Source organism: Ovis canadensis, chromosome 14 (genome assembly GCF_042477335.2).
Source record: "Ovis canadensis isolate MfBH-ARS-UI-01 breed Bighorn chromosome 14, ARS-UI_OviCan_v2, whole genome shotgun sequence".
Classification (NCBI taxonomy): Eukaryota; Metazoa; Chordata; class Mammalia; order Artiodactyla; family Bovidae; genus Ovis; species Ovis canadensis.
The window spans coordinates 20966423-20978784 of record NC_091258.1 but is presented as its reverse complement, the minus strand read 5'-3'; the positions used below and the strand labels follow the sequence as shown (position 1 = coordinate 20978784).

Below are 12362 nucleotides of genomic sequence, written 5' to 3'. Positions count from 1 at the left end.
CCTGCCCTGTTTCACTCCACATCCACATCTCAAGACCCTGGGACAGGCAGAGCCCAGGAGACCCACCTGGTGGGAGGCAGGGGGGTGAGTGATGGGACCTAGAAGTGGGAAGGGCTTTTCACTGTAAGGTCCCCATACTGGGTGTTTGTACAGCATGAGAAGGGAGGTGGTAAGTGCCACGTCAGTGTGGTAAATGCCACCCATGTGTCTTGAGAGATGGGTCATATTGAAGGGGGCTGAATGAGGGGGACCAACCCACTTTTAACCTCACTTAGAGTGTGTCTGGCAAGCCCGCTGCTCTGAGGATTACGGGACTTCCAGACACTCTGGCCTTAGGTGTTTCTCCGAGGACTGCCAGCCTCCTTTCACTGAGCCCTCCTCCAGCACCTAGGGATGGCCTGCCACTTCCATGCCACCCCCTGACAATCGGGGGCTGGACGACGCTGCAGGCACTGCTGGGACCCTCGGCACTAAGCACCCTCCCTTGGTTCCTCTGCCACAGATGCCCTCCTGGATCCCAGGGGCAGTTTCCCAAAGCAGCATTGTGATCATGACTAGGATCTGAAACCAGGTCCCCAGTCTACTCAATTGGGACGAGGTCAATGGCCAGTAAAGATGGTCTTATGGGAGGTCAAGTAGGTTGGGGAGATAGGTCTGGAGAAGTGTCTACATCCAAGCTCATTTATTCATTCAACAAAATATGTATTGACCACCATCACATGCCAGGCACTGCTCTAGGCACTTGGGCAGCACGGGAGAGAAAGCAGGCTGAAGCCCTGTCCATGTGGGGCCACCTGCCCAGCCTTGAGGCATCACCTGCCTTTTATGCTATTCCCACTGAGGCAAACAAAGAATCATCTGAGTAAGGCAGGGGTCCCTAACCTCTGGGGTCTAATGCCTGATGATCTGAGGTAGAGCTGATGTAATAATAATACAAATAAAGTGCACAATAAGTATAATGTGCTTGAATCATCCCCAAGCCATCCCCCTACCTGGTCTTTGGAAAATTTGGCTCCCATGAAATGGGTCCCTGGTGACAGAACGTTGGGGGCTGCTGATCTAAGGGGATCACGAAAGAAGCACTGATGCTAAAGCTAGTCCCTATGCAGTGCTAAAGCGGGCAGATCCTCCTCCGCACTGACCTTCTCCTCTCTCTCCCGGCACCTCTGCTCTCACCTTGTGGACAGAATACAGCCCTGGAGTTGGCGAGGCTCCTCCGTGCATGTTGCTGCAGCCAGCTCTGCGACCTTCACCCTGCCCACCACCCCCCTTGGCTCCATGGAGGACTATCGGGAGCCTGTGGACATAAGGGTAACAATAGAAAGAACACCCTTGGAAGCAGCCCTTTACAGTCTGCAAAGCACCTGCACATATGCTTGCTCATTCATGTTGCTAACAGCTCTACAAATTAATTAAGCCCATTTTACAGGTGAGTTCAGTGACTTGCCCGAGGTGACCAGCAAAGTGGCAGGGCTGGGATTCAGACACAGGCCTTCTGACTCCCCAGACCATCCTCTTTCCACTGTATTGTGGAATTTCTCCAGCAGCCCTGGTTTAATTAGTCCTTGGAAATGAAGCTCTTCAGACTCCATTCCATAAGCAGGCAATAGTAAACTCAGGGCTTTTTCCTTCTCAAATTAGGGCACATCTGACTCTTGGCTCCTTGAGCCTCCAAGAAAGCAGACAAACATCTTTCTCTTAGAGACCTTGCGCCTTGCTATAAGAAAGTGTCACACTGTTCATAGTCCAGTAATTGCTCAGCTGTGGCAAGTGCGATCAGGTCTCTAGGCCCAGATTTCTGAGGTCAGAACCTTGAAGGTCACACAAACACACACCAGGAAAGACAGCAGCAGCTAAAGACAGGGCCCTCTCATTCACCCCACAGCACAAGGGCCACCTGTCCACCCGTCTGGGGAAAACTTTTCCTTCACACAGGGGCCTAGTTACCTTCCGGCCCTTGGACTCCTTGGCTCTCTGTTCTTGGTTTCAGATGATGAGCTTCCCCAAGAGCCCCTTTCCAGCCCGAGGTCACTTTGATGTCAGCGGAACTGTGGGTGGCCTCTCTCTGACCAGTCCTAGTGGACAGCTCATCCCTGTGAAGAATCTGTCAGAGTATATCGAGGTAGGCTTGGGGTGTGCTCAGAAGTCAGGTGGCACTTCTGTCTTCTTTTTCAACTTGGTTGGGTCCAAAAGTTGACTGGTTATGAAAAAAAATAAAGAAGAGAATCATTGGGAATTACCTGGAGTCCAGTAAGTAGGACTCCACATTTCCACTGCCAAGGGCCCAGGTTCAATCCCTGGTCAGAGAGCTAAGATCCCATAAGCTGCATGGTGTGGGCAAAAAAAGAAAGAAGGAGAAAAGAAAAAAAGAAGAGAATATTTTATTATACCCAGTAGTATATACTAAACATGTTCTGCTTTTATGGCTTCACAGAGATTCAGTTCATTGCCTAATTCATGAATAACTTTTGTGAAGTACAGAAAGAAACAATAAAATTTATTTTTTGCTTTCAGAGTAAAAAAAAGAAGAGAATCAAGAGAAATTATCCTCATCCTGCTATAAGCATTGCAAGCATTGTGGTTTAACATAAAACTATATGTTTTATACAGTTTAACATAGAACTATATATTATTTGGTTATATATAGGCTGTGATAAAGAGTGTTCAAACGACTGGTTCAACCCCTGGTCAGGGAACTAGATCCCACATGTCGCAACTAAGATCCAGCTCAATCAAATAAATACATATTTAAAAAACGAAAAAGGGTGGAGGGAATTCCCTGGTGGTCCTGGTTAGAACTTGGTGCTTTCACTACGGTGGTCCCAGATTCAACTTTTGTGGTGCAGTCAAAAACTTTTTTAACTAACTAAATAAATAGCGGGTGGAAGGCTTTAGTTAATCCAGAGAGCTGATTAAATGGAGAGTGGTTATAAGAAGTTCTAATGTAAGAATAAAAGAGAGGAACAGCACCAACTAATTGAGTGCTACTGTGTATGTGGTGCTTGGCTAAGGATTTTGTACATAATAACATTTTAAATACTCTCAGTGAGGGCTTCTCTGGTGGCTCAGAGGTTAGGAATCTGCCTGCAATTCAGGAGACTGCCTGTAATACAGGAGAACCGGGTTTGATCTCCAACGCAGGGGACATGGGTTTGATCCCTGGTCTGGGAAGATCCCACATGCGGTGGAGCAGCTGAGCCTGTGCGCCGCTGTTGAGCTTGTGCGCTGGAGCCTAGAGCCAAGCTGTGCACCTTCTGTGCAGGTGCAGCCCCGAGCCAGGGTGCACAGCTTGAGGAGCAGGGGCCGAATAAAGGCCCCCAAGATATCCTCATCCCTGAGCCATGAATACGTCACCTGACATGGCAAAATGTGACTCTGCAGATGTGATTTAAGTTGAAGATCCTGAAATAGATGACCCTGATCACCTGGGTGGGCCCAGTGTCATCGAGAGGTCCTTCTAAGCGGCAGGCAGGTTGCGGGGCGGGGGAGGCAGTTTGATGACAGAAGCAAGAGGTCGGGTGATGCAAGGAGGGGTCCATGAGACAATGACTGCAGGCACTTCCAGAAGCTGGAAAAGGCAAAGAAGTGGGTTCTCCCTCTGGAGCCCTGAGAAGGAAAGAGCTCTGACAACTGTAGCCCCATGTGACTGATTCTGGGGCTTCTGGCCTAAAGGGCTGTAAGAGAAAAAAAACTTGTGCTGTTTTAAGCCACAAAGCTTGTGGTCATTTGTCACAGAAGCCTCAGTAAACTAATGAAAAGAGCAGAGCACAGGTTAGATTTCAGCTCCCCAGGGGCTCACCCTGATGTTCACCGGCATTCCTGTCCTTGCACACCCTTGATTTGACTGTTTCTGATGACAGATCCTGCTGCCTCGGCTTTCAGAAGGACACGGTGAGCCAACTGTGCTGAACCTGAGCAGACCTGAAGCCCTGTGGGTGAACCTGACGTCAGGCAGCGCGGCTTTGGGGATCCAGCTGCACTGGAGACCTGACGCCCCACTCACGCTCAGCCTGGGTTATGGCTACCACCCCAATGAGACCAGCTACGATGCCCAGGCTCACCTCCCGCCAACAGCTGCTTCAGGTAGTCCCACCACCCAGGGCGGCTTCTTGAGTTGCTTCCTGGGGGTGTGATCAGCTTAAAACTTGGGAATCAGAGCCATAGAGGAAAAAAAAGAAAAAGCGAAAAAACACTTGCTACATTCAGTACTTAATTTTTGTTGGTGGTATTATTATTAGGCAATATACTAGGTGAACAATTAACTATATGTCCTGAAGGAGCTGAGAAGCACTCACAGAATTGACCTCATTGCAGTCCTCATGACAGGCTTTGGGGATGAGGATGACTGAAATGTTTACTTTCCAGATAAAAACAGAGAGGTTAAGTAACTGGTCCAAAGTCACACAGCCAAGGAGGAGCAAAGTCAGAATTTGTGCCCTCATGGGTCTGATTGGCAGCCTGCTTGGCACACTGAGCTGGGCGTGCTTCCTCTCCTATACTCCTGGGACATCGGGGAGACCATCAGTGCCTGCTTCCCTGCCCAGGCACCTGGTGCTCCCCTCCCATCACATTAGATCCAGTTTCCATGAGGTTTCAGGCTGACCTGGACACCCCCACCCCCCGTACCCACTGCTTCCTGCAGATGAGCTGTCCACGTGGATCCTGAGCCCAGAGGACCTGCCTTTTGGAGAAGGCGTCTACTATCTGACTGTTATCCCCGAGTCTGACCTGGAGCCAACACCAGGCAGGGACCTTACAGTCGGCATCACCACCTTCCTGTCCCATTGTGTTTTCTGGGATGAGGTCCAGGGCACTTGGGACAATTCCGGGTGCCAGGTAAGGAGGGGGAAGTAAAGAAGATGGTAGAGCCAAGAGTCAAACCCAGGTCTGTCTCCAGAGCATAAGCTTTAAGCAACATGAGGCACTGCTGCTCCAGAGCCTACTCCAGGCTCCCGGAGCCCTGGAGGCAGGTGGTTCTATTAATATCAATCACACCCTTGTCTCAGGGCAGCTCAGATCTGCCTCCGAGGAGCCACAGCCTGTGACAGTGTCCTGGCAGCAGACATTGGTTTTGAGGCCATCAGAAGCCATTTCTGGGGTATCAGTGTCCCCTTCCTTCTTCCATGGCTTTGCACATGCAGTTCTTTCCCCCAGAATGCCCTTTTCCCTATCCTGACTGGAAAACTTCCATTCCCACTTCGATCTTCCAATCCAAAGCCATTTCTTGGGGGGGCAGATGCTTGCTGTCTCCCTCTGCTGGACTTCCACACCCTCCCCAGGAACAGCCTCCACGTCTAGTTGAAATTTATCACACACCCGTCCCCATCCCCTAGATCATATTCCTTCTTTCATTCATCCTACACATGTTCACCAGGTGCCAGGCCAACTGGTAGGGATACAATGATGAGACAAACCAGTGAGCACTCGGTCTAGTAGAGGACACAGACGAGAAGTAAATGGTGCGTATGTCCAATGATAGCAGTCACAAGTAGTTTAAGAGGCCAGGTCTCAGCAGAGCTACAAAAGGGGACTCAGAACCAAGCTCCTTTGGGATTTGTTTCTGCTTCCTCTTTGGCTTCCTTGTCAACTCCTGCCTGGCTTCCAGCTTTCACAAATGACAGTTCCCCAAAGTGCCAAGAAGAGACAAGGGCTCATTGAGATGTCTAAGAGACAGCGTGTTTCCCACACTTGCAGCATAAGTCTTTGTACCTTGTGAACAAGACCTGAGTGTGTTGCCACTTTTGAGAGTCCTCGCTACCAGTGACTTGTCTGATCTCCACGTTGCTGACACAGAATACCCACTGAAGACTGCCTTCTGAGGCCTGAGGCTCAGATTAGGATGGTGCAGGGGCTGGCCACAAGGAGTCTGCCATTGGACAGACTTGGGTCCAATCCCACGTCATCAGTACTTGCAAGATGACCTTGGACAGGCCCCCCACCTCTCTGAACTTTCCCATCTGAAAACAGGGATAAAGGATGGCTGCCGCTTTCCACAGTGGGGGATCTAGACCAGGTTAGAAGTGCATACCAGTGCACTCAGTGTGGCACCTGGTGCATAGTAGGTGCTCCACAGATGAAAGTGACTGTTGTGGCAGACACTCTGGGTTGAGAGAGCATGAGGACAGACTGAGGGAGGACCACTTAGCTAAATGTAAGTTACTGGCAAGTTCCTAGCTTCTGGGTGGAATCATGGGGTCCAGGTGCTTACATGTGTTTAAGAATATACAGATACTAATGCCCACACACATAAATGTGGGGCATACAAAGGTCATGTGGGAATGTGTCATATTACCAAAATTATGTTAACCCAATATTGTGAACCTGATGGTCATTATAGAAACAGATGTTGATACAGATGAATACTGATACAGAGTATCAGTATCTGAAATAGGAAACAGAAACCCACTCGTGTTCTTGCCTGGGAAGTCCCATGAACAGAGGTGCCTGGCAGGCTACAGTCCCTGGGTCGCAAAGAGTCAGACACGACTGAGTGAAAGCGCACAGAGAGAGAGAGACATAAATAATTAAATGGGGGAAAAATAAATAAATAGGATCACCAATTTTGGATGGAAAAATCACCACTGTCTATTCTCTAAATAACTAAAGAAATCTCCAAATCTGTGAACTGCAGACCTTATCAGTGGAGTAAAGGCAGAATTATTGCAAGGGGTTTGAGAACTGTATTCTTCTTTATGTATTTTTTCAAAGGATACTAAAGGTGCAGCTTCTGTCACGGGGGAATCTCATGAAGAGTTTCTGGTTTTTCCAGATTACCTCTGGTTTTCAAAAGGGCTGTCATGCTGGAAAAGAGTAGGAAAGCCACTGCCCTCCAAGTCTTTGTGAAAACTCAGGAAAGTAAAGCGTTAGGCATAGATCAGTTTTGGCCCCTGGGTGCCTAGTGCTGAGAGGGTCTTGTCAGGGGCACTTGCTTGGGGTTCTTCTCTGAACCAGCCCCACCCCTCCTGGGTGTGCCAAGGGTTTGCATAAGACCCACAGCTGATGCAAAACACTGATCAGGATTGGGAAACAGTAAGCAAACACGGATGTGAGACCCACGTGAACTCTGTCAATAAAACAGTTGACACCATGGCTATCAGAGGGGTCAGCCCTGCCAGGAGGTGTGTTAAGGGTAAGAGATAAGAGTGATCTGCTGAGGCATGTTTGGGCTGCCACAGGTTCTTCCTCACCAGGTGTTGAGCAAAGAACTTTCCACATGTCAGTATTTTCTGTTGTCGCCTACCTTACCACCTCATGGTGGACCCTGGAATGAAAAAGCAGTGCTGGGTTGTGGGTCTGAATGAAATCTACATCCTCCAAATAGCCCTGGGTGGACTGCAAGCTAAGGAAGGCCATAGCCTGCAAGGGAAGTCTTGCCGCTAAGTGTACAAAATGAATAAAGAGCCACTTAGAGTGCTCTCCCCTGCCTCACTCCTGTCTCTCTCTCCCCTAACCTCAGTCCCCATACCACAAGGACCCCAAGCCCAAGCTCCATCTACATGCCCCATTTCCCCATGTTTTGCCACAGGAAATGGCAACCCACTCCAGTATTCTTGCCTGGAAAATTCCATGGACAGAGGAGCCTTGTAGGCTACAGTCAAAAAGAGTTGGACACGACTGAGCGACTTCACTTCACTTCTTTGCCACTCTTATGCTCGTGGGTGGCCACACCAGTAGCCAGTCCTCCACAGAAGGACGATCCTGAGGAATGGGTCTGGGCAGGCCCTGGAGGAGGGAATTCTGAGGTCCAAGTCCCCAGACCACAGTCTAAAAGTGGGAGTCCCAGGATTAGGATTAGGAAAGACAAATGAGGCATCTGGAGTGCAAAATTTAAGGGGAGGCTCTTTCCCAGGGTCACCAAGGATCTCGCCCTGGTCTTTGCTGGGTTGTATGTGCTGTGGCGGGCATTCCCTCTGCCCTCACGACTCTCTTCATCTTGTGCGCAAGGGCACAGCCCTAGGATGGCTTGAGTGGGACCCTTCAAAGCATGATCCCGGGACAGGGGCCACAGGTCCCTAGGTCCAAAGTGGGTAAAATTTAGAGAATTCTTTTCTGTTGCTGAGAATCAGCTTAGGATGCGAATATTTGTCCTTCCTGTTTTCTTGCCATGGTTCCCCTTATCTCTGCTGTTTTTCTCTTCAGTGTAAGATAACCCACTGTCTCAGTTCGCCTGGGACTCAGGGGGCTCCCAGGATCTAAGACTTTCAGTTTGAGAAGCAGAGAGGTCCCTGGCAAACTGAGATGAGTTGGTCACCCTGGATGTCCTCTCAGCACCTTGCCTGTTGCCTGGCCTGGAAGCAGCACCCTACAAATACCTGCCTGGTGAGTGAGCACCAGGTGGGAGAGAGTACTGGAAAGGATGCATACCAAACACATGGCAGGGGCTGCTTCTGGAGGCTGGGGGACAGAGGGCATTTTGGCTTTACCCTTAATACTCCCTATTCAAAAAGGCAAAGCAGGTTGGCAAGATGGACATGGTCACTCACTGAGAATGACAGGTGCAAAAATGCTTATTACAGACATGTGTAAGCATTAAGTCGCTCAGTCATGCCTCACTCTTTGTGACCTCATGGGCTGTAGTCTGCCAGGCTCCTCTGTCCCTGGAATTCTCCAGGCAAGAACACTGGAGTGAGTAACTATTCCCCTCTTCAAGGGATCTTCCCAACCCAGATATTGAACCTGGGTCTCGGGCATTGCAAGCAGATTTTTTACCAACTGAGCCACCAGGTGAGCCCACTACAAGACATAATTCACTATATTTAAAAAATTACTGTTTAACTAAATAAAAAAAGCCCAAAGAGAATCCTGAAGCTGGCCTTCAGCAGTCTCCCAGCCCTCCCCAGGACACCATATCTTCCCCACTCCTCACTGCTCTCCTCCCATGGGTGGGGAAGATATGCTCCCTGAGTGCTTTCACCAGGGCCTCTTTGGGGTTGCAGGTGGGGCCGCAGACCACCCTCTCGCAGACCCACTGCCTTTGCAACCACCTCACCTTCTTTGGGAGCACGCTCCTGGTGATGCCCAATGCCGTGGACGTCTGCCAGACTGCTGAGCTCTTTGCCACCTTTGCGGACAACCCTGTGGTTGTGATCACCGTGAGCTGCCTCTGCGTGGCCTACCTCCTGGTGCTGATCTGGGCGAGGAGGAAGGATGTTCAGGATCAAGCCAAGGTGAGGTAGCACGATCCACGGGAACAGCAGGGGGAGAGCAGTCCCCTTGCAGGAGCTCCAGAGAATGGAGCCCTGGCGGGGAGCTGAGGGGCCAGCTGCAAGTCCAGGCCTTGACCCCTGGAGTCATCTCCTGTTAGCTGGCCTCTCAGCCTCTTTACTTCTAAAATGTTCTTGTTTATCAAATTATCAGGAGGATTATAAAGCTGACGACTTATTGAGGATTGACTATGTGCCAGGTACTACTCCCACTTAATGCCCACAACAGCACCAAGGGGGAGGGTATTGATGTTGAGAGTCCCCTAGACCACCCTCAAATTCAATGATTTGCTAGGAGGACACACAGAACTTTAAATAGCTATTATCCTCATGGTTACAGTTTACTACAGTGAAAAACTGCAGATTAAAATCAGAAAAAGGAAGGGTTCAAGAGATATCAGGCAAGAGATTCTAACTGTCCTCTCCCCATGGAGCCCTACAGACAGATGAATTCTTCTAGCAATGATGTGCAACAGCACATGTGATGCATTGCCCACCAAGGAAGCTCCCCAAACCTTGGTTTTACTAGGGGTCAGTCTCATAAGTATGGCACCTGCATGACTGCCTTTAGTCTCCAGCAACCACTGCCCCTCATCCCTGCCCAGGTCAGACTGATAGAGCATGGCCCAAAGCTCTCACTACAGGTCAGACTGTTAGCACATAATGCCTAGGGTGGCCCGAGGCCCCAGATAGTCGGACACCCTGATCATGCAGAATATTTCAAGAACTTAGAGGTTATCTTCCAGGAGCGTGCCAAAACCAGTCCTTTCTTTGGAATGTGTAGGATAATTATCTAGTCCAAAGCCACCTCCAAGGAGCCAGAATTCAAACCCAGATCTGCCTGACAATAAGTCAGGTCTGAAGGTAAAAACAAGATCAAACAATAACCAATTGTGACAACAAAGTTCTGATTCTTTTTCTGATACATGCATCACACCTGACCCACAGGAGCCTTCAATACACACTCATGAGTGAGTGAACACATAAATGAATATAATGCACTGAACCTTTCAACAGTGCCTACCCTCCCTACATACAGCAACAGCTCTCAGGATGTGAATGGTATGAAACCTAAAAAGATAATAGTTGCCCAATTTATACTGTTGTCTTTGATTTGCCCAAGGGGTTTAACACTAATATTTTAAGTCCTTCAGCTGTAGGTTGGTTTCTAGGGAGCAGACCCTCAGATGGAGTTGAATATGCAGGTTGTTTATTAAGAAGTGCTTGGGATCAGCCCTGGGGCAAGGAAGGAAGAAGGTAGGATGGGCAGGGGGAGAAGTCAATTTAGGATGCAGCCTACTGATAGTTGATTGACCCCTTGAGGAGCTCTGGAATTGTCCTGAACTACGCTGAGAAGCCCAGGTCTTGATCTTTGGCAATGAACCAACCTGTCCTCAGATATCGGCTTCCCTAGGAGGTGCATGACTTTGACAGAGATGACTTGCATCCCTGACAATTCCACCTTGGCAACTGAGAAAACAGCCCTCCACTATAGCCTCTGACCAACTCCAGCTATTTATTTTTTGCTAAAACAACATTCATTCTTTTAAAATTTCCTTAGAGGCACAATCTGGTTACCAATGGTATGAGAAATCATTTATGAACAGAGTTTGTATTTATCAGCTCAAACATCAAACATTCTCAGCTTAATACCAAATTCATTTCCAATCTGACTACTTTGGGTCATATTTAATAATGAGTGTATATTTTTTATTTTAAAAGTTTTGGTTTTCACTTGAAACCCTGCTTTTATAAAGAACAGTTCTTACCTGATGCAATGAATCAATACCAGACATAAATGTGATTCCCCCCTTTAACTCTCATGAACGCCCAACTCACTCCTGGCTACGTGTGTGGTGGATGACCCCACAATGCCATCCTTCTGCCCAGGTAAAGGTCACAGCGCTGGAGGACAACGACCCCTTGGCTCAGTACCACTACCTGGTGACAATCTACACAGGACACCGGAGGGGGGCAGCCACCTCCTCAAAGGTACTTGACTTATAAGACCCCTTGGTCAGTTAGCATGTACCACCCAGCAAAGCGCTGGCCAGTTGGTTGTTGAGTTACTTTAGCACACTGGGTTTTGTTGTGGGTTTTTTTTTAACTTCTGCTTTTTTGGAGGAGAGTATCTTTTTGCTAGACAAAAATAATACCCTAAGCCCCAATATTTAAAAAGAAAAAGGAGGAGTGGATTAAGGGAGATCTGGGGTCTGGTGCTGCTTCCCCGGTAGCTCAGTTGGTAAAGAATCTGCCTGCCAATGTAGTAGACACAAGAGATGTAGGTTCAGTCCCTGGGCTGGGAAGATCCCCTGGAGAAGGAAATGGCAACCCATTCCAGCATTCTTGCCCGGGAAATCCCATGGACAAAGGAGCCTGCCAGGCTACAGTTCATGGGGTTTCAAGAGTTGGACACGACTTACCCCTATCACTGGACCCACTGGTCTTCTCATTTAACCCTACTAAAGGATAATTCAAACAGCTAGTTACCTGCACTCAAATGTGCTCACATATGCAGAACAGTCAGTAGACTGCTACCAACGAATAAAGGGGAAAAAAGAATTTTTAAGAGAAAGGGGACAAAAGAAAGAAAGAAACAATGGCAATCATTTGAAAAAGAACCTCGAATTACATTTTTGAGGAAAACAGATTAGCTGGCATCCAGCTAAGAGGTCAGGCTGTCCTTGAAAGGCTGACTAAAGGTAGTGAAGCCATGATTTCATTTGTTTGTGGATTCTCCAAACTCCCTAAAAGTTTAGTTGTGGAGCACACAGCAGGTTGCTTCTGTCATGTCTCAGCATCCTTAGTTAAGTCTGGCCTGCGTCATGTCCTTCATCAGAATGCACCATCCCTCACAGCAGCCTCCAGGCTTCCTTTACTGAAACTGTGCTCCATGGAACATAATTTGAGAACCACGGATACTGTGTGTACTCTGCTGAAAAAAGCTCTGTTGATTTGGGTTTTTTTAAAAAAATATTTATTTATTTATTTATTTGGCTGCACCAGATCTTAGTCGTAGCTTGCAGGATCTTCCATCTTCATTGCAGCATGAAAACTCTTAGTTGTAGCATTCAAGATCTAGTTCCCTGACTAGGGAACTCTCTTGCATTGGGAGCTCAGAGTCTTAGCCACTGAATCACCAGGGAAGTCCCTCCATTG

The 12362-nt window shown here is 48.5% G+C and overlaps 1 protein-coding gene and 1 long non-coding RNA gene across 4 annotated transcripts in view; one reads left to right on the top strand and one right to left on the bottom strand.

Annotated features, from left to right (window-relative positions):
• The window catches only part of LOC138419676 (uncharacterized), a 71490-nt gene that overhangs the window by 5296 nt on the left and 53832 nt on the right, over positions 1-12362 (bottom strand). For 2 of the 3 annotated variants that reach the window (XR_011249013.1, XR_011249014.1), the window contains exons 5-6: positions 1948-2197; positions 1177-1297 (exon numbers count right to left, since the gene is read on the bottom strand). This is a non-coding gene — a long non-coding RNA (uncharacterized lncRNA). Of the gene's footprint in view, positions 1-1176; positions 1298-1947; positions 2198-8989; positions 9131-12362 lie in introns of all 3 variants that reach the window. The other variant, XR_011249015.1, reaches the window with a different exon arrangement.
• LOC138419673 (polycystin-1-like protein 2) overlaps positions 1-12362 on the top strand; it is a 101118-nt gene that overhangs the window by 55827 nt on the left and 32929 nt on the right. The window contains exons 20-25 of the mRNA XM_069552526.1: positions 1188-1311; positions 1991-2122; positions 3861-4083; positions 4643-4836; positions 8937-9167; positions 11094-11195. Coding sequence (XP_069408627.1) covers positions 1188-1311; positions 1991-2122; positions 3861-4083; positions 4643-4836; positions 8937-9167; positions 11094-11195 — 1006 coding nt within the window. The remainder of the gene's footprint in view (positions 1-1187; positions 1312-1990; positions 2123-3860; positions 4084-4642; positions 4837-8936; positions 9168-11093; positions 11196-12362) is intronic.